General features: G+C 34.0%; 2 protein-coding genes and 1 non-coding gene across 4 annotated transcripts; all 3 read left to right on the forward strand.

Annotated features, from left to right (window-relative positions):
- The first annotated feature begins 68 nt into the window (after positions 1 to 68).
- Positions 69 to 4,442, forward strand: LOC116346645 (cytochrome P450 4C1-like). Of its 2 annotated transcripts, none has more exons than XM_031776807.1 (7): positions 69 to 444; positions 2,811 to 2,999; positions 3,061 to 3,130; positions 3,219 to 3,345; positions 3,407 to 3,871; positions 3,935 to 4,055; positions 4,128 to 4,442. In XM_031776807.1, exons 1-7 carry the CDS (start codon positions 90 to 92, stop codon positions 4,289 to 4,291), a joined length of 1,491 nt encoding a protein of 496 aa, XP_031632667.1. In that variant the 5' UTR covers positions 69 to 89; the 3' UTR covers positions 4,292 to 4,442. The 2 variants fall into 2 exon arrangements, with proteins under 2 accessions (XP_031632667.1, XP_031632666.1); XM_031776806.1 differs by lacking the exon at positions 69 to 444 and adding an exon at positions 2,128 to 2,503.
- On the forward strand, positions 454 to 1,358 carry LOC116346647 (probable cytochrome P450 313a4). Its single transcript, XM_031776809.1, has 3 exons — positions 454 to 719; positions 786 to 906; positions 979 to 1,358. The coding sequence occupies exons 1-3, from the start codon at positions 648 to 650 to the stop codon at positions 1,146 to 1,148; spliced, it is 363 nt and encodes a 120-aa protein (XP_031632669.1). The 5' UTR covers positions 454 to 647; the 3' UTR covers positions 1,149 to 1,358.
- Positions 4,443 to 6,989: 2,547 nt separating the features above from the next.
- LOC116346696 lies at positions 6,990 to 7,108 on the forward strand. The gene has a single exon (XR_004201622.1). It is a non-coding gene; the product is annotated as a 5S ribosomal RNA (ribosomal RNA).
- The last annotated feature ends 15,690 nt before the right edge of the window (positions 7,109 to 22,798 follow it).

Raw genomic sequence — 22,798 nt, forward strand, 5'->3', positions numbered from 1 at the left:
CTCTGGTTACGTACTATATATCCAGCTTATTTCCATAGTTTCATTAATTATCAACTTAATAACGTGAAGCGACAGACAAAATTCTAAAAATGATAGCAGTGACATTGATAGTGATGTTTGTGATTTGGGCGATCATAAAATATATCTTGACTATGCGCCACACCGAAAGTTTTGTTAAAAATGTGAAATTTCAAACTTTCTTTGTTCCATTTATTGGAAACCTACTTTCACTAGTTGGAAAATCACCAGTGGAGATTTTTAAAACTTTAATTAAATCTTTGGCTCAAAAAGATACACCATTGAAATTTTATATTGGCACAAAACTATTTGTTACTCTCAATAAACCGGAAGATGTGAAAGAAATTCTGATGTCTCCGAATTGTTTCGATAGGCCGTTCACGTCTGAATTAGTTCCATTTAAAAATGGAATTCTGAACGAAAGATGTAAGTATTATTAAGTGGCATTAATTTAAAAATGTTGATTAAGTCTTCCACAAGTCTTCGACGAATTACGCTTGGTCTATGAGAGTCAAGACGAAGAAACCACTAATGAACATATACAAAAGTTGCATCTTCTAGACCGTGTTATCAAGGAAACTCTACGACTATTTCCAACTGCGCCAAATATTTTGCGATCAACCAGTGATATGGTATCAATCAGCAATTGTACACTTCCAAAAGATACTTCGGTTATATTACCAATCTTTACATTGCACCGGGTATATCAACGGCGAAGTTGTCTAATTTTTAATTTCTATTGAGTTCGTTTTTCGTTGTTATTTTAGAGAAAAGATGTCTGGGGCGATGCAGACGAATTCAATCCAGATCATTTTCTACCGGAGAACGTTGAGAAGCGACATCCGTTTGCATTTGTGCCATTTGGCGGTGGTCCGCGTAACTGTATTGGTATGCTATGCCCTCAACAAATATTCAAAATGGAGAAGTGCTCACCTAAAATTTGAATATAACTATTCGCAGGCTATCAATATGCAATGTTCTCAATGAAAGTCATGTTATCGGCCATTTTGCGTAACTTCCAATTCAGCACGCAGCTAACCATGTCCGATCTCGAATTATGTTTCGATGTCTCGTTAAAGCTGAAGAACAAGCATATGGTTCGTCTTGTGCACCGTAGTTGGCAATTTTAAGATGTAATTCCGGTTTGATTATGTGGATTTGAACTTCGTTACATTGAATTTTCAAACTGAATTACATTGAATTTTCATCTGGATAACGTTAGGTGATGATATGAAATGAAAACAATAGAAGTGATTGTTATAGTTATGGTAGTATTTTTATACCTATACAATACAACAATCACTTCCATTGTTTTCACTCCATATCATCGCTTTTCGTTATCCAGATGAGCTGAAATATCCAGATGACAAAATCCAAATATATTGTCTGGATATGAAAGAAGGCGATATTATTTTTTATTTTTTTCAAATATAATAAATAAATCTGCATAAAAACATACTCTCTATTCTTATCTCATTGCTTGTTGACTTGTCTAGTCAGTATATTCAAATCTATTTATTGAAGGAGAACTCAGCGATATCAAGCAACAAATTGAAATAATTATAATGGCTGGTTTTGATACAGCCGCAATCACTAACTTATGTAACTTTAATGTTAGCAATGCACCCACATATTCAAGACCAAGTTTTCAAAGAGTCACAGATGATTTTCAAGGCACAAAACGAAGACATTAACTTATGAACATATTCAAAAAATGCATATTCTAGATCGCGTAATTAAGAAAAAAAAATATCAGTTCCAAGTGGGTGCATTGACTTCCCGTGTACCTACTAATAAGGTATCGATTAGCTTGCTATAATATATATATTATATATACACATACTATATGCAGTATTAAAATTTTATTCTCATTTGAATGAATCCAAAATTTTATTGTTTTTTTTTAACCTACATGTAAAAGTCGTGTAAAATTGGTCAATTCGTGAAAACTGAGTAAAATTTGAAATTCGTGTACAAAAAATCGTGTTCAAAACGAATAAATTTAAGTGTAGTGATCAAAATAAAATTAGTCCGCTTTGTCCTCTGGTTACGTACTATATATACAGCTTATTTCCATAGTTTCATTAATTATCAACTTAATAACGTGAAGCATCAGACAAAATTCTAAAAATGATAACAGTGACATTGATAGTGATGTTTGTGATTTGGGCGATCATAAAATATATCTTGATTATGCGCCACACCGAAAGTTTTGTTAAAAATGTGAAATTTCAAACTTTCTTTGTTCCATTTATTGGAAACCTACTTTCACTAGTTGGAAAATCACCAGAGGAGATTTTTAAAACTTTAATTAAATCTTTGGCTCAAAAAGATACACCATTGAAATTTTATCTTGGCACAAAACTATTTGTTACTCTCAATAAACCGGAAGATGTGAAAGAAATTCTGATGTCTCCGAATTGTTTCGATAGGCCGTCCTCGTCTAAATTATTTCCATTTATAAATGGACTTCCGAACGAAAGATGTAAGTATTATTATTTATCAGACATTATAAAGAGATACTTTCAGCCAGATGAATCAGCTCAGCCAGATATCGTCAGGAGCTGAAATGGAGTGAAAACAATAAAAGTGATTGTTATAGTGATTATAGCAATGTAAGTGTAATTATAACCATAACAATCACTTCTATTGTTTCCACTCAATTTCAGCTGCTGACGATATCTGGCTGAGCTGATTCATCTGGCTGAAAATATCACATTATAATGTCTGTTATTTATTATTAAATGGTTTTAATTTATAAATGTTGATTAACATTGAAAATTCTCGTGAAGCTGCTGCACGTTGGAAACCACTTCGAAAATTGTTGAATCCAATGTTTAATTTGAAAACATTAAAGTCGTTTATACCAGTATTCAATGTAAAGTCAAGAATTATGTTAAAAGAACTGAGAGACGAGGTCGGAAGACCAGAGTTTAATTTACTACATTACACGTCCGCTTGTTCTTTGGATTCGATTTGTTGTGAGTATTTTATAAGACCCAACATTTTAAAAACAAAATAAAATAAGTTGATTTTTGATAGCTACTGTTATGGGAATCGATATTGACTTGAAATCAAACAGAGGAAAGGAGTTCATCGAGAGTGTAAAGAAGTAAATATGTCTGATAATTTTATGACAAAACTTCACTCTAACTTTTCAAAAGAGATTTCAAAACACATTAAATAATGTTTGCTTTAAGCGTTCTTGGCTTTACAATACAGCGATGCTCACAACCGTGGACTTATTTCGATTCAATTTTTCGCTGGACCAATTTATACAAGCAAGAACAGGAAAACTGCGCAATCATCCGAAACCTATCAAATATGGTAATATTTTATTAACAAACTGTGGGTCCACTATAGTATACACATTAATATACTTAAAAAGGTTTTTGAAGAAAAGACCAAAGCGCTTTTGGCTGCAAAGTGTGATAATCCGTCCGGAAATTCCGAATATCAATGGAATAAGGCGCACCTTTCATTCATTCCTTTGTATATCGAGGGAAAAATGAGCGAAGAATTAGTTAAACAGCAAATTGAATCGTTTTTGATAGCTGGATATGAGACAACAGGTTCAGCTACGGCTTTTGCTATTTTGGCACTAGCCATGCATCCGCACATACAAGAACAAGTCTTCGACGAATTACGCTTGGTCTATGAGAGTCAAGACGAAGAAACCACTAATGAACATATACAAAAGTTGCATCTTCTAGACCGTGTTATCAAGGAAACTCTACGATTATTTCCAACTGTGCCAAATATTTTACGATCAACCAGTGATATGGTATCAATCAGCGATTGTACACTTCCAAAAGATACTTCGGTTATATTATCAATCTTTACAATGCACCGGGTATATATGCGGAGTTGTCTAATTTTTAATTTCTGTTGAGATCGTTTTTTGTTGTTATTTTAGAGAAAAGATGTCTGGGGCGATGCAGACGAATTCAATCCAGATCATTTTCTGCCGGAGAACGTTGAGAAGCGACATCCGTTTGCATTTGTGCCATTTGGTGGTGGTCCGCGTAACTGTATTGGTATGCTATACCCTCACCAAATATTTAAAATGGAGAAGTGCTCACCTAAAATTTGAATATAACTATTCGCAGGCCATCAATATGCATTGTATTCAATAAAAGTAATGTTATCGGCTATTTTGCGCAACTTCCAATTCAGTACACAATTAACAATGTCCGATCTCGATTTATCGTTTGATATTACGTTAAAGCTGAAGAACAAGCATTTGGTTCGTCTTGTGCACCGTAGTTGGTAATTTTAGGGTGTAATTCCTACTCGATTATGTGGTTTCCTTAGAACTAACGGAGAATTATATGAATGAGTTGGAATATATTGAAAAATTCAACTTTTAACAAAGCATCCAAAATAAATTAATTAAATTTTGTAATTTTGTGGTAGTATGGTGGATACAGAGTAAAATAAAAATAAAAAATGAAATAATCCTGCTTTTATTTGTAATGCAATTGAAACAAATATTGGAACTATTCGACTGCAACAAAAAACCAGATTTTCGATGTAGTTTTTTCTTGTGTTATACAAGTCGTTTTATCGACAGAAAATAGGATCAGTTCTTCTTTGAAATATTTTTCTTTATTCCTTTTAATAAAATCGTGAAAAGGTCTAATTAATATTTCCTCAACAACTCAAAGCATCATACTCTTTGAATGTGATAGCCTCTTATATCAAGATAAAAGCGTTGAAATATTGAATAAGTTTGAACCCAAGTAAATGAAGACCCATTCATCGTTCGTGCAGCACATTAATGCCGTTTATAATTTATAATACGTAAATGGATGTCCGTTATTGTGCGAATTGCTTTAGTTATGAAAACATATATGCTGCACTTTGACTTTGGTAGCTATTCCATAACTTGCAACAGTTTAGCTGTGTATAATGTTAAACTTATTTTGTTGCAATCTTATAATCGGATTAAAGTTTTCGCTTCTGTATCGAGCAATGGCCATCTATTGACAGTAATTATTTAACTGGAACAGTGTTTCGCAAAGGAAGCGAAAGGATTTCGCTGAGAGAAACGGCAAAACGCCACTCTGAAATTGCCAATGTTTGTTGTTATAAAGATTTAGTCGTTGGTTAACGACATTTTAATTTGACGATAATTGGACCACCCATTGGTGATGGCAATTCATTACTGCAACCGTTTAAGTGTGTGTGCGCGTGATGATGATTTTATGTTGCATTTAAATTAGTCGAGTTTGTATCTTTATAGTCAGAATATATTTATATTCTGCATCATAAATATCGAAAAAACATGGCAAGAATGTTGGCATTCGCAGGGCGATAATTACGTGTGCATGCCGTCGGTTAGAAGATTTTCACTCATTCGGCTCATCTGTTTCATTTTTCTGTTGCTCTCAATGAAGTCACTCAATCACCTTGAATGATACATCATTCGGTAATTTATTTACTTGCATAGCCACACACGCGCGGGCATTCTATTTTAAAAGATACATGTATATATTTTTGCTCGTCAACAAACGATGTTTTTGATGGATCTGCTCATTGTTTAAATGAAATTCGAAAATTTTACACTTTAATACAATTGAAAATGGTTTCAATGCGAAGATCCATTTTTTTTCTAAATGAATAACATCGATTCATATGTCATTTTTGGTGTTTATTTGATTTCCTGGTTCCGATGCGGTGGCAAAAACGGGAAATTCAATGAAAAATACTGCATTGAAATGCGAACTTTTTTTTCGCTGTAAAACTCACACTTTTTTTCTGTGTTACCCACTTGACAGTTCGAACAAAAGTTCAGGAAATTAATGTTTGTGGTGCGCAGCCCTCCATAAAAGATTCAATATGAGCACATGATACATTTGACATTCGGCATGTGCTCATATCGATTTTTTTTCCAACAAATTCAGAGAGAGAAAAAATTGTTTCATTCTATTATATCTAAAGAGATTTCTAAATTGGAACGACACTTTTTTTCTAGCCTTTTTATCTTGGTGTTCAAATAAAATGGCCTTTTGTTCATTTCAAAAGTTGGCCTCATTTTTTTCTTTCAAAATTTCGATTCAAATGCGTTTCTTTTTTTGTAAATTGAAAATGGAATATTTATGATAACGTCAATATTCTGTTAATTTCCTGAAAAGTATTTCATTTAAAAAAAAAATCACGATTTCGCACAAATGTAAGAAATTTCATCGAAAAGCCCTGATAAATTGACGACTTGTGCTCATTTGTCGAACAAATCAGTAAGTGATTGAACAATTTGGCTCGAATGGAAAGTTCTTTGCGTTGTCTTTATTCGAGATTTTGATATATAGTATGCACAGTTCCGACGGCATGTCTCATTCCTTGCGAAAAAAATAGCACAAATCATCTCAGCGACGGCAAAAACCGCCATACGTTTAAAAAACGGAGAATTATCAACTCAATGTTACTCGGCGGCTGAGGAAATTAAGAGAAAAAAACAAGAGGAAATACCCGTCAGATTCGTTCACAACTGTTATCTCATACTTCCAAACGACGATTTGGTTTACTGTTTTCGCGTTCGCAGCCGCGGCGGTTTCTAAAGGTTTTTTCATAGCTCGGATTTTCGAAGGAAAAAAAAATTATCGAAAATGAAGTTTAACAACAAACGCAGTGAAACTCAACTAACTACCCAAAACTGAAACCCCTCTGTACATAGAAAATACTGTCAGGACAAAAAGTTGCTCACTCTGACTATTGTCAGCATATGATAGGTTGAAAAAAAATTATAAAAGCAAAGAAAAAGTTGAAGTTCAAACATTTAAGCAGGATTCTTTTAACTCAAAACCTTCCCAAATGACATTCAGACATATTGCTAAACAAATTAAAAATATATTTACAAGTTTTCGTCCGAATTCAGACATTTCAGATACTTTCGGAGTAATGTTCAATTTAGAAATGTATGAAGTAGGTACTTTTTATGAAAATGTTTGAAAGTAATGTTAGTCGACATTGTCAACGACCATATCATGTAAAAAGCACCAGTTCTCGTCTGATCACTGAAGTTAAGCTGCATTGAGCATGGTTAGTACTTGAATGGGTGACCGTCTGTGAACAACCTGTGTCGTTGGCACTTTTTTTATCAACTCATTATTTTTTCTTTTATCGATTAGAAATTACATAACGAAATTTTTTTCTTCTAACGACATAATTTCCACCATTCAAAGATACATTTTCATTTAACTGAAAATCATCTATCATAATCCATTTTAAAATGAAAAAAACGTGCTTTAATAACACCTCGAAATTCAAAGCCTTTTTTTAAATATTAATTTAAATACTCGCATTAAAAAAATAAAACCTGAAAAAATATGTTCTTCCGGAAATCCTTTGCGTTTTATTCAAAATGTTTATCTGTGAAGATTGTCAGCAGCGACGTGAAGTGCTCATTAGCTGAATGCAATCCAGTCCATAAATAAACAATGGAGTATAACAAAAAACCGAGGAGACAGTCACAAAAAATAAGCGCGTCATTGTCATTGTGAAAAAAAGCAATTAAAAATGCTGCCAAAATGGGTATTTTCGTATTTATGTTTACAAAACGGCTTCTCCGCTTGATAATTATGAATGTGAGCAAACAAATAAATTTATTAGCATTTTTATTCGGATTGCGTCGCCTCAACGTTATTACCAAATTAAGAAAGTGAAATGAAAAAATAATAAAAAGTAAATTAAGATCATCGGTTACTGTGCGAGTGGCAGTGTGGCATTCGATGCCAGCACACCAAGTGTACTCAGCAAATGATGAAGATGTTTTTCCCTTTAAAATTATTACGACGAGGATAAAAAAATAGAAATAATTATGAAGGGGAACGAGAGTGGGAGAGAAAGAGTGACGAAAATATATATTGTAATGAAAATGATAAAAAGATAGAATAACTCAAGTCATATCAAGATTGCCTGTTTCTGGTGACAATGAAACTGTGGTTGAGCTGAGAAATGTAAAAACAAACAAAAGTCAAAACTTTCAGTACATAATTTACTGTTGAAAGCCGTGAACAGCTTGGCTCAGCATCAAAGCACGAACTTTGATAGGAATCATGCGTTAATACGATACCGTAGAAACGAAATCTCGGACCGAAGAAATTCGAAACAACACCCATCACACCGAAAAAGAAACCATCCGTTCTTTCTTTTAACGCAAAGAGAGAGAAGAAAAAAACGAAAGCAGATAAATCTTCGGATACTGCTGAAACAACAAAACCTCAAGCGATAAGGAAAACGTTATTTTTCGCGCATTTTCTTTCCCTCTACAGCTTTGCACTGCAAAACATTGAATGTTATCTAACCGCCAAACTTTTCGCTGAGACAAACTGAGAAGGTGTAATGCAAATGCGCAGCCAACAATGGACCGCGAAAATTATTATGTAACCGTGCACATGGTGTTAAAATGTCTTTTGTGAAAAACAATACTCGAATAAATTTCCACAACACAGTCAACAATAATAATTACAGCTATTGTTTACACACACTAACGCCGATGGAAAAGACGGCATATTTGAAATGATTTTGAAGGATTTGTCTCTTTCAAAATTCACAAGAAAAATTGAAAGTTAGAAGTATCATTTTGGTGAAATACATTCGTCTGAAATTGCAACAAGAAGATGCTATCACTGAAAGAGAGGATGATTTTCAGGAAAAATAAGTGTGGTGCCATTTAGATGATGTTAGAAAAATCACCACAGGATATTTTGAGCACTGCATTTTTGCGTATAAACTGCGAGAAATCCTACTCTATCGCAAACATTGAATCTCCAAATACTCCAATTTAACATAGAAGTTGTAAAATCACCAGTGGGGAGCGTTTAGAATGACTTTTTTCGGGTTAACTGTTGTAATGTTAGGGGTAAAAAAGAGACTTTGCAAAAAAAAAAAAAACGAAAATCCATTGGCGATTTTTCAAGCACCAAAAAATCATAAAATTAAATCAAAGCCATTGCGTTGGCAAACATATGCTGCAAAAACGAAGGGATATCGCTTCGGTTGAAGAGTTTGAAACTACCTTTGTTGCTTGTGAATAAATCCATTTTTATACTGTCGTTGGTTGAAAGTGTTATGATTTTGAAACCGCGTGAGCGTATCGAGTTCAATGACAATAGAAATAAATGGCGCTCAACCGTAACCGAATGCTCTCCGTAATACGGAGCATTTGCATCGGATTCATATTTTAATCTAATAAAAATTGAGCTAAATCATCTTGTATTCATGGCGATGGTCATCATGTGGCTCGTAATAATCGCATATCGTAAAAGGGGAGAAATTGAATGCTGCCAAAAAATAGAACATAGTCTTACCACAAAAAAGATGTTGTTACCATTTATGTTCCATTTTATTTGTGTATTTTATGAGCTAAGATGCGACACGGAATCAATGTTACTACGCTCTCTCTCTCGCTATGCGTATTCAAGTTGATAAATTCAGTTGGAGTTCGTCGTACGCATTTGCATCTGGTCGTCTATGCACGAATCCTTGATATTGTGATTTTCGGCCAACCGAAAAATCTGTTCAAACAATAGCAGCGAATCACGATAGCAACCAAATGGCAATGGTAAATCCTCATGTAAATACAGCTATAATAAAAACTGACATTTCGTTTAAGCACATAGAAGAGACACACACAGGGGGGAGAGAGAGTACACGCGAGCATCATGTAATCCCTATTCTTGTGTGTACATTTTGCCGTTTTGAAATCTGGTTTACGATCTCTCTTTTTGCGGATATCCCGATTTGACTAGTTTAAATTTGATTTTCTTCACTTTGTGCATTCAATATTGCTCTCTTCAGTTTGGTCATGAATGAAGTGGGTCTTTGTCGCCGAGAAAAAGGATTTTTGTTGGTTTTTTTCTCGTTTCTCTCGAAATGTACAAATCGTTAAAATAAAAGGGAAGATTTCAAAGTTTTGATTTGATCAATGCAACGGATATGCTTTGAAACAAAGAGATCTTCGACTTCGAGAATCGATTGGCGCCAGTTTGAAAGTGTTATTTAGTTTGTTAGTCGACCGCACAAATTGCGGAAAGAATTGCGATTGTGCATGTGATGGAGAACATCAAATAAATAAAGCAAATCGAATGCGACGCATTCATGGCAACAATCGAAATATCCATTTCTTGTGGGGCATTTGGAAAAGAGTTTAAAATTGCATTGCGAACGCCATCGATGCGTTTATTTTGCGCCAAACCAACACGAATTTCGATATATCAATGATTCGATTGTAAAATGTAAATCAGAGCCACACACGCGCATCCGATAAAACCCAATAAACCGAATTGTGTGCAGAAGACAGAATGCAGAATGGAGAAAGCCACAAGAAGTATCGCATGGTAAGTGTGTGTGTATATCTGTATGTGTTATTATTGGCGCCAATCATTCGATTGTCGTTGTTGCTCCGATTGACGATTCAATTCTTCCTTCTTTTCATCGTCTTTTTTCATCATCTCTGTTTTCGGTCTCGTTCATTGCTTTGCATTCATGTCGCACTTTACGAGATAATTTAATTTTCATGTTCTTGTGCAGACGTGCGCTGTACATGAGCGCACAATTTACCTTAGTGTAAATGAAGTGAATATCATTTACATAACGTAAGTTAGCAAAAAAGATGCAACACGAACAACAGAACGCTTGAGCGAGAGAGTGAAAAAAGAAGTATATCAATTCGATGCATAATTGAACTTTGAAGGCATTACGATGCTTCGGTGTCAACGCCAATAAACAAGTCACTACGAAAATGAGGAAGAGCCCCGATTAAACAAAAAAACAAATGCAACATTTTAACACAATCAATTAAGGCAACGACCACACATCACAGGTTCATATCCAATTAGACGACCCGGTGGTGCGAACTCGATTTGCATATACACACAGCTACCGTCGTACACATCGTCATTCTAGGCTCTGCAATGATGCCCATGCCCAACCACATAAGAATAATAAGTGAGCATAATTTATCGTAATTGGATGCGCTTTGGTGTATCGCGTGGCCGCATGTTTTTATAATGAACTTTTGAATTTTAAGATTTAATCAGTTCAATACAGCCACGAGATTTTACACCAATGTTACTTCAAACCAAAATCACACAATTTAAACAACAACTCCATCAGCATTTTTGTGTGCGATTTGCACACGTTTCCGTTTTAGATTTGTGTGCCATTTTGGTATTCTATTTTGATTCGAAAATTGTAACATTTATTTCAGTGTAATCGCATTAAATCCAAGGACTTTTAAAGTCAAAATGATGGTGTCGATTCATCAAGAGAATTCTATTGACCGACCGATTCGATTGGATCTTTATTTTCCATGCAGTAGGAAAATTACACCACTTTGATATCATTTATTTTACACACACGATAAATGAACATTGTGCAGTGAATCAAAATTGATTTCTATCATGAAATGCAGCATTGATTGGTCGATTGGATATATTTATAGCGCAACGAATATCTAGACACATTCTATGTTTAAATTTAAATCAATCCCTTTCGAATGACTTTTATCAGAATGTCTGCTCATTTACTCTGACTCAATTAATATGTATATAGCATTTGGCACCTCGATCTACACTCTAGTTGCTCGCGCGCATTTTGGTTTTCGCATTCGACAAGACGCAATATAAAAAAAGAGATGAAATTTGTAAGTGTCACCTTTAATGTCGAATGTTTGCATTTACAGGTTTTGATCAAAGCCTTTGAGCTCGACAAAATGTGTGCGAGGCTAAATTTAGATTTGATGAAAGGAATTCGAATTCAGTACTATTATTACATCAATACCAATCAAATTAAATGCATCACAAAGAAAAATCTTTCGTCTTCTTTAGAAATAACGCAGTATCTCCATTTTTCACAATCAAAAAATTACTCGAAATTTTTTTTCTTTGTTTATTTGAAGACATTTTTTGCCTTTTTCATTTCCTACCAAGAATGAAATATATGCAAGTCATGAAAAGACTCGCACATTAAGAAAGGAGCACGTTTCCGAAAATAAAAATAGATTTGCATTTAAGATATATGGTACCGATTGCAGTTATATATGCCTTCTTTTCTCTCGCTTGCCATCGAAACAAGACATTTTAAGTGTGAATTTTAAATCAGACAAAATGAAACACGGGTGAAAGGAGAGCAAACAAAGACATCGAAAATTGCATAAAATTTGACGGTGACCAATCTACGACACTATTCATATATATATATATATATTATGCACCCCGTCAAAAGGCAAATGTTTTCATGAATAAATTGTAAATTATTGACCGTCAAACTGTTGATTTCCAACGATTTTTTTTCGATCGGTTCTTAGGGACTGTTTCTATGATTGTTTATTTCCAATTGATTGGACGATATCTGGGGTCAAATCGATCAAATTTACCTACTTGCATTTACATCGTTTTTAGTTCTCACGTTTTGTTTCTTTTGTTGCATATTAAATTGGTGTGTCAACAAAAAAAATTGGTAGAAATGTAAACGAGATGAATTTTACATTAAATAATTTACGATTTGTCCTCATGCATTTATTACTATGGAAGTCTTGAAGTTTCTTTCATATGAGTTTTTCAAAGTAGCAACAATGCTACTTCGTTTTGATGAAACAGCATGACAACATTCATTTGGTTGAGACTGCTTTTTCGACAGAGCAAAAATCAAGCAAAACATCAACAGATTTTCGAAATCGTCAAACGTAACAGTTGTGTAATGCATCGAATAATTGATGACATTACTGATAATGGTATGTATTTCAAAATCAATGCAAAGGTTAGTTAAAATGCACCCTTTTTGATTTGATAATGACAGTCGTAATAGGCCGTATTGAAATCAATTTGATGATCCTTGAAATGGAATTGTGAACATTTAAATGTGATGAGTGACGGTTGCTTTGATTTGATTTTATTAACTTTTTTGAACCAACCATAGAATATTGTACTTTAAATTCTGCCATCCTTGCCATGTTCATATCAAGAGTGAAAAATATGAATACCAAAAACCGCCGATAGGATCAATGAAGTATAAAGTTTCATGTATAATAATGGAAAACCGATATTAATGCTCTTTCATGCTATTAATCTGTATAATTTTTTTCATGAATGATGGTAAGTCGAGTTTGGAAAAAAGGCTGCGAAACAAGAGCCGAAAAACAGGAATATAATTTAATAATTAGCATCACATGCATAATACACATTTTGTTGATGGGCGCGTGTGGTTTGCGAGAGACTGATGATTGTGGTGTTGGTGATGATGTATGAATTATAACGTGTGCGTTACACCCCATTATTATTGCAATTTATGAAAATAACCTTCTTCGCTTGTCGCTTCGATTACGTTTTATCAAACGGCCACACAGTGTCACACTTGTCGAAAGATTAGCCCCTCGTGTACAGCGGCTCTGTAACGGTAGTTGGTACGAATTACAACTTAATCAAATCATACGTCATCACAACGACGAGTGGATCATATCTCCAGGGTATCTCAATACATTTAAAATAATAACGGTATAGTGAGAAAATGCGTCGACCTACCAGATGCACACCGCACTGTATGGGTTCAAATGTATAATCGATGATGGCCAGCGTGCACATGAGAAGAAGATGAGAAAAAAAAACAATAAAACTGAAATATTCATAAATAAAAATGAGCTTGTGGCTTGAACATAACAAGTGCATTTTATGGCGATTAGCTCTTCTTTATGCGAACTGCTTTTTGCCATATTCTTAATTATGAATTTATATGTAATATACCGATTTTTCTCCGTCTCATTTTGGCGTACGTTTTTCTCATATTATATCTTTTATATCAATTAGCCTGGGCCGGTTGCTGTTGAGCAAAACAAATATCATTCGTTTTGATTACGAATGTTCGTCCACATTTGTATTTTGCCGCTGCTGTTGTGTCACGGTTTTTTTTCTGTGCTGTACACCCATTTCAATTAGTGATTTCGTCTAATGTGAAAGAGCGATTCCGAAGACAATACCAGTACACTGTTTTCAAGAACCACATTCATAGCATATTCAACATTCAAGTGATATATTGAAGCCATCTGTTGATTTTTTTTTTGCGCCACAACTTTTATTTGTCTTTGAATATTTGCATGTTCTTTACTATTCAAATATGAAAAAAAAAATATTTTCATTTTAAAACCACAGAACAATAAAATCGTAAACACAAACATTAGAATGCAGACACAGATTATTTTTGTATTTATGTTGTGTGAATACATATTAATACATAGAAATACCACTTCAATTTATGACGTAAGTCCATCCAAAAATTTAATTATCATTATTTCTCTAATTAATGTTGTACAATTAGTAAAAAATCCTTGTGCAAATTTTTTTTGTTTGACAAACGAATTACAATAACATTGAAACCTTGCGAAAATAAAAAAGTTTCATTTGAATATCATTGATTTGCAGATAAGGAAGGTCGAGGTATTAATTGCTGAATTTTGGTTTTTTACTTGTTTTTTTAGAAAAGAGATTCTTTGCCGATTTAATTCTTTTGATTCGCCAATTTAAGAAAAGTTAATGTTTTTTCTAATATTCAAATGCGATTTAAATTGAAACATTCAATCTTCGACTCAAAAGTACTTAAAAATCTCACCATTTGAAAATTTCTGGTCATTTTACGAGTTGAACGCATCTGTTTTCAATTCAATGTAAAAATATACATCGAATTTCACTCTGCGTTCATTCCCAACTATTAGTTAAGACCGTTCATAAGATATAGCACCAAATTGAAAAAGGGATAATATTTGGCATATGCGAGAATAAACAAAAAAAAAAATACTTTCGGAGAAAGACAAAATCAATTTTATTTATGCATTTATTCATCGTTCTGGACAATCATTGGGAACCCTTCGCAGTAAACAATGCAACGTCCATCCGAATTTGAAGTCATTAATCAAAATAGTTTTCTTTTCCTTTTGCATTCATCCTTTGCGTTTTAGAGAAACTGACCAGTCAACGGATATATGGAAAACTTCAACTTTTGTTGGATCTACACAAATATCTTTTAAAGCGCACGTACTCTCTCACACACATACCGTAAGTAAAAACTATCAAGGGTTTCTTTGTTAATCGGAACTGCAAACTGTGACACAAACAGAAAGGTCGATGTTATTCTACCCCATTCGATGCACGATGGTCGCCAGACAAATGGCCTTTTTACCTTAATAAAATATGAACATCTTTTGGTCCACGCTTCGTGGAACGAGATAGTCACGAGTAACAGCATCAAAACACCAGAGTGGCTCAACCATTCTGTATTATTTAATCACAACGCTTTTGCACAATTTCAATATTGGTTTTAGCAATTGAAATAGTAGACGCATTTCCACCACAACGACTCAAATTTCATTGTAAACTTTGGAAAATATTATGTTTTAAACGTATACTATTCAACTTCTTCACTTGGAATGCAATTGTTTTCATTTTCTACAAATAATTTCATAACTCAGAAACTATGATGTATGATGGGGTTCCAACTTGAGGATATTAGACACTATCGAATCCGGTTGATATTGAATACTTTTGGGAAAACGCAAAAAATGGTATGTTATGTAGATTGTTTGGTGAGGTTGGATGTTTTAAAGGTCTATCGATGATCTTTTTGAACTAACAAAGTTTAGCACATTCTTATCAACACATATGAACAATAAGTATAAGAATTTATAGATAAATAATCATGCAATCCGACGAAATTCGGTACATGTAAGAACTTGAAGGAGTATTTGGATAACCGGAAAATGATACTTTTAGTAAAACTCTCATTTTAAAATGCCGATAACAATTTTCGAAAGTAGACTGAAATAATTAGTGAATATTTTAGCGTGGATTTATTTTTTGTTGTTATTTTTGATATACGAAAACCAAAATGAACGAATATTCAACCAAGTCATCAACTTTTCAACTAAGAAATCAGAGAAAGTGTTCATAACTATTTTAATGCTTGAAATTTTTGAGTTGAATGGGATTTCTGACAATGTTCTCCTCGATTTACCCTAAGTTGTTCTCGTTTATTGCAAAATATTTAGTTAAGTGCTAAATGATTCAAAGAGTTTCAAACTGTCCAATTCAGAAAAAATACCATTTCTCTGAAAGTGTAAGCTTCAACATAAAATCTTGTAGTCTGTTTATTCCTTCATTTCTGAGAGTATTATTTCGAGAAAGTTCATTATTTTCGAGAATATTTTTTTTAGATTGATATTCTCTCACGATATATGCACGCTAAAGAATTTGCAAATATTTGAATCAGGGTTTGAAGTTCCAAGACCGATTTCCGGCATCGATTTGAATAAATGAGGCGAGAAACGTAAATTTATTGCAACTGATAGAACAAAGAATCGCATCAAAATTTATGTGTGCACGCCAAAGACGAGCGGAATAAAAGAAACAAATCGGCTTCAGTTATGTTGATTAGCTTCGCATTGTTATTTTTATCCTCATTTTTAGTTTACATTCGATACATGATAAAATCGGTTCTTCTTTTCTTCGGTTCGCTTCAAGCTCAACTGTTCTTAATTTCAATATTAAATTTTATGTATATTTTTCTCGTTCCATGTTGCACGGGAGATGTGTGTGCGATCTACATTTTCGAATATTTCACTTTATTGTTTTCAAACATCTATACACTAAAAGTTAAGTGAAGCGTGAATAAGCACAGGACATAAATAACATTTTAAAGAAATAACGAAACAAAATCGTCTTCATTGGAATGCATACCATTCATTGCAGTTGTTTTCACTTTTGGGTCAAAGTGCATTTGAATAGTTCGTTCCAATTTTTATTCAAAGTTTCGGTAGTTTTTTATCTGTTCAAGAAGTTTTTGCATACAAGAAAGAACGACAAATTAACAAAAGAAAAATGGAAAAAAATCGTCGGAAAAAAAGAGGAACAAAAAATTAGCTATGGCTTAGGCGTGAACAAAACCATTCTAAGATCACCTTATTATTTCGCATTGTTGCTAACCGTTGATATACTTTACAGTTTTTTTTTTATCTACTTTTACCTTATTCTGGAGATTCGTTTTCTTACCCTCAAAAAGAAATGGACAACCAGTAGCATTATTCAAATTATTCTTTGGCCAATTTCGCATCCAACGTATTTTTTCACTTTTCTTCGCTAATTTTTTTTCCATAAAATCAAAACCATCGTTTTTTTTTTGTCATTCGGTAGTGACTTGTTTGTGTATTTGTTTATTCTGGCATCATCTCAGTTGAGTGTCATCTTGACGTAATAATAAAGTAAGAGTATATTTTTGGGTCTTGTCAAATTGACGAGGAAAAAGTCCATAGAAACCGCCTCAAAATCACTTGAACATAAGTGCTAATGCAAAACCTAATTTTTTTATTTGTATTACACTTTTGTCATTTTTTTTTCTGGCTGTCCGTCTTTCTTTTTTCGCATGTGACATTTAACCATATTTCCCTTTTAACACACAGCATAGATACACAAAAGACACGCAATGCGGCGCCTTAAATTGAAGGGAGAAACGAAAGCTAAAGAGAGAAAAAAACGGAAAGTGATTTAAATCGCATTTTTACTTGAATTTTTTTTTTGCCTAAAATGGAACAAGAGCGCACAAAAAATGGGCACTTACAAGTAAAACAGTTTGCATAATTGGATTTTATTTATGGTCTATCTTTGTACAATATATTCCGCAATACCCGTATTGTATTCAGGATGTGAGTTTTTTTCTCCGATTTTGTTGTTATTTTTGGTATTGTCCGAATGATTTTGTCAACAAAATATTTATGATGCGTGATAATTGGCTATATTCAATTCAATTTCCGAAGTTTTTTTTGTTTGTTTGAACTGATCAATGCGTTTGCATTTTGATACTGAATTAGTTTTCCTTTCGAGTGCATTCAATCATCAAATGGACTTAATGCAATGTGACATCAAACTGAATGGGCGAGAGAAAAAAATGTGTACCGAAATTTAAAGTAGTTGTAAAAATGTAGACCAATCACACCTTGGACACATCTGTTGTACTGATTCCGTCTTCAGGTGGTTGCTTAAGGGACCGCTTTTTTACACAGATTTCTTCAAAATCGCCTTTTTTCAATGTGTAAAAAATAGGATTTATGAGATTGCGTGCTAAATTTGCTTTTACGGGCTTTGTGCTCAAGAAATAGAAAATTAGCATTGCGCGGAAATGGCCATTGTGTTCATTTTTTGCAGTACCTCAGTGTGACAGATAACGGTAGACAGATGAATGAACACCCGAAAAGTTTTAGTGCTCTGTTTTTTTCTTTCAGTAATCAGATTAGATTTGGCATGACGATGCCACAATTTGCAGTCGGAGGTCGCCAACGAACTTTTCCAAATGCACCATTTTCTGTTGTGTCTCATGAGAAAAACTTCTGTCTGCAGTTTTAATATGGATAAAAGTCTTAAACTATATAGTTAAAGAATCTATGGTTTTTTTCCATTTTTTTAAAAGTTTCTACGCATTTTTCATCCATCAGATTTATTGTTTCATTTTTATTATGAATGTGAGAACAACAAGCGTCATTCGCATATTTCATTGCCTTCCTAAAAAATGACTCACTTTTATTGTCCACAATCGAAAGACATGTTTTTTCGTGCGTCCCTGTTTCCCACTCTAACCGAACAGTAGCCGTTTTGATTTCTTGATCGGAAACCATAATATATATTTTTTTTTGTAAAAATGTGCGTCAAGCTTGGATGCGCTGCATTAACGATCGGAAACGCCACCACAACGTAATTAAATATGCCGTCCTTTGGAAACGCGTGTTTGTGGTTTACAATGTTATTTTTTATTGATTAAGATGCAATTATCGAGTCATATTTACGTCGCATATTTCACGGCCGGTTTTCTACAAAAAGTCCATAAACACACGGCTTTTTTAACATAGAAAAACATCTGTCAATGCGGTAATTGAACGTGATTTGTCGAATTTGATTTTAACTTCCTTTGCAACTGCTCCATTTTTTTACATTTGGCATATATATTTTGTCGGAACAAAAAAGTTGAAACGTGTTACGCTCAATTGCTGCACATTGACTATTGAATTTTCATAAAATAAACAGGCAGCTAAACAAATACATTTAAATTAATTGATAATATGTAGATTTCAATCATTGATAAACTGTTGAATGAAAGTTTATTCAAAACAAAATTGAAATTTGTGTTCATTCTCCGTTCCCTGGTTCCCTCTCATTATTATCAATTTCTTTGCATCATCTTCAAAAAGATTGTTCGACTACAGCGCGGCAATAAAATCAAGACACATTATCAAAAATGTAGAGAGAGAGACCACCAAAGGAGCCATCCGAAATAATCGAATGCCACCGCGCACTTGATTGAAATGCGTTCAGCACGCGTTACCGCAATTCGCAAATAAATCACGGCCTGTGTGTGTGTTTATGTGTTTATTGCTTTTGGTAATTCACGAATCAAAAATCAACAAATATTTTTCGGCAGCCCGGCCATAATAACAGAGCACAATATAATTTTCGCAACAAAGTAAATTATTTGCGAACACTGAACGAATGCATCTCCAAACAGAATGGGAAAACGAAAATGACGGTGAACAGTTTTGTACGGCGTTGTGTGTGCGATCGGAAACATTTGTTTCGGTAGCAATTCCGAGTAATTGTTTTATTTCGAATGAACGAAATGTCGGTGAGTAAAAGGGTAAATAATGTTATTTCGTAAATGAGTTTATTTGCAGAGAGTGGTGAGTGTGAGCGCGGGACTGAGTGAGAGGCAATAAAAAAAGAAGAGAAATCATGAAAGGTAATATTCGAAACCGTCACAACTTAAATCACCGCAAAATTCTTTTTATGGGTGTTCTTAGTGCAAGTAAGTAACTTCCAACTTCCATCAATCTCTTCACTGATTAGTCGATTGAAGGGAATTGTTTGCCATTGATTTTCGGTCAATAAAAGAAATGATGTGGCATTTAACGATAGAAATAAAAGAATGTAAACAGAAGACAACAGTGTGTTATAGGGACTATAGATTACATGTGTATTTGAAGAAAAATCATTCTTAATCCGAACTGTATTCAGCTCAATCTCTCCCTCACCATTGACTTTTGGCTAGAAATCCATTGTGGTTAGCAAGCAATGTTGTGGTGAACAATGCAACCCAACTGCCGGTACTCTTTTTTAATTATCTCTTATACGTTTATGCGTTCATTTCGATAATCTCATCGGTCCTTCAGTATTTGTCTTTGTCAAAGCTGAAAGTTTCGCATTGGCAATCACATTTAGTGTGTGCGCATATAAAAGCCGGAACAATTGCGTTGTTGGGTCGATTTTGGCGTTTTTCTCTTTGTGTGAGCGTGAGTGTGTGTGTGAATGAGAGAGAAAGGGAGCAAGAGAGTGGTTATTGTGTGACTGATGATAAGTTTGTGGCCCATTCAGCTAAATGGCATTTTTACCCAATTCGGTTCTCATACTCAATTCAAAATTCAAACAATCACGAAAATTTATATCCATCACCTCAGCAATGCCGAACCATTTTCAATGCCGCAATACATAATGACCAAAACCATATTATTACCCATTTAGTAATTTAATTTATTTCCATGTGCAGTGTTAGTTGTGTGTGCTCTCCGTTTCCCACCCTCTCCGAATTGCATCGGAACGTTTGCTATTGTTTTCGTGCAGTGGCTGAACATTTTTCCTGCCTTCACCCATTGTAGTATCGTAGCTGTTGCTATTATCGCTTGTGTTGACATTCCGTACATACATTTGTGGGTAAAATGCACATTCTGTATCCGGTGGTACATAAATCGTGCGGTGATCACATTGATTATTACTATTGCCATTTGCTGAGACTATGTTAACGTCATTTAATTCTATTTAACGAAATGTTGGCCACCACAAACGCGAACAACGCTCTCGGTAAATGTATGTGATTCTTCTACTCTCGCCCCCCCTCTTGCACAGCGAGACAGAACACACAAACAACAATCAAATCAATTGTCATCGAAGCGGAACGCCGCCTGCAATATGCAACAAATCAACCCGAATGGCACATTGGAATGCACGCACACACCATTCACTAGTTTGTTTATGCGATTATTACGCTCACAAACTATGCTATCTTGTTGAGCAATACAGGATTTAAGCACACAATTCACCTCTAATACGATAATATCATGATTAGAGTAATAACTTGGTTAGCCATCGGCTATGGTCGTGTACATAGCAAAAGGTCAATATTTGAATTTAATTACATGCTCATCGTTGCTCGCTTGCTTGTTTACCTCTTTCAACACATTTGCTTATTGAATCCAATAATAAGCAATCAATGTTCAATTGAATTAACCATCATTATTTGATAGAATTATGTAATTTCCGAAAATTATCTCATCCATATTTAGTGAGAACCAATCAATTGTGTTTCATTGACACAATTTTGAAGTTTAGACATTTGTTTCGAAATTTTTCACAGATTCAATAGATATCCGAAGTAAAAGTCATCATTTTCATCACACATCCCAAAATTGCTCAATTAATTTTGAATGTGTGATTAGTTCGTGCTATAAAAACTAACCGTTAATTAGTTACGGCGTGATTAAATGTCACTGATTAGCCTTTCGAATTGTCGACCGTATACATTTTCGTAGCGCAAGCGTTCCGCTATAATTGTCAAGTGGATACACGTTTTCAATTATAAACGCAAACGCTGGTCACCCTTGTTTAGCAAATGATTAGATGCATTGTGGCGCTCAAGCCATTCAAATCCAATTTTATGCCGGAAAAATCAAATGCGCATTGTAAACATACACCAATGTCCTTCCACCGTGAGGCGAAACAAATGAACGAGAGACACTGGAACTTATGGTTGGTCAATAATAATAAATCGTTATCAATTGGCTTATAATTGATTTGAGTGGCGATTGTTATGGTCACCCGGCTGATAATAATAGAGTTGTTGTATTCAAATGTTGTTATTTATTGGAGTGAATGTCAGATGTGTTTAGAGATCGATCGGATCTTGTTCGTTTAATTGAGTATACACCGAAATGGGGACATTGTGACCACCACATTTCATATAAATAAATTAATATGACTTGAAGGCGACCACAAAATCACCTATTAACCATTGACAGTATGTGGACACGAGTACGAAAATTGTTATCGAATCGAAACGGTCATTTCGATAAACTAGCACGATGTTGTGACAAAGTGGTTGTAGGGCAAGATTAACTAATAACACATGCTCCATTCAACTATCCATAAATCCGATGATTTTATTGAACTTTTGTACAATCATGTACTTTATCATTGTTGTGGCTGTTGTTTTCAATGGCTTTTGATGGATTTAAATGATATCTTTTACAATTTTAAACACAGATAATGCACATATTATGCGATGCAAATAACATCATGGTATGCAAACTGTCTTTGATGGATCATTGATATTAATCCATCAAAGTAAATCAACTCAATAAATGAATGACACACAGTATGTGAATAATTTGTTTGCCAAATGTAAATATTTGAACATTGATTGAATTTTACCTTTGTTTGCATACGACATACAGAGGTTGATTACATTTTTTCCCTACACCGGATTTCATATGACAATACCGCAAAAAAAGAAAGAATTTGATGAACTGTCTTTGTGCACGGGGATTTTATTGTTGTAATTGATCTTTATTGAATGAAGGAGATTTCCTTTTATTACCAACAGATTTTGATTTCATTTGAAAATTAACTTCTTTTACTTTGATGCCTTGTGATTAGACTTTGTGCAAAATCTGTATTGTTCAAGTCTTTGAGAGGATCTCCTC

Source organism: Contarinia nasturtii, unplaced genomic scaffold (assembly GCF_009176525.2).
Source record: "Contarinia nasturtii isolate CC-2019 unplaced genomic scaffold, AAFC_CNas_1.1 Cnas_scaffold_1627, whole genome shotgun sequence".
In the NCBI taxonomy this organism is placed as follows: Eukaryota; Metazoa; Arthropoda; class Insecta; order Diptera; family Cecidomyiidae; genus Contarinia; species Contarinia nasturtii.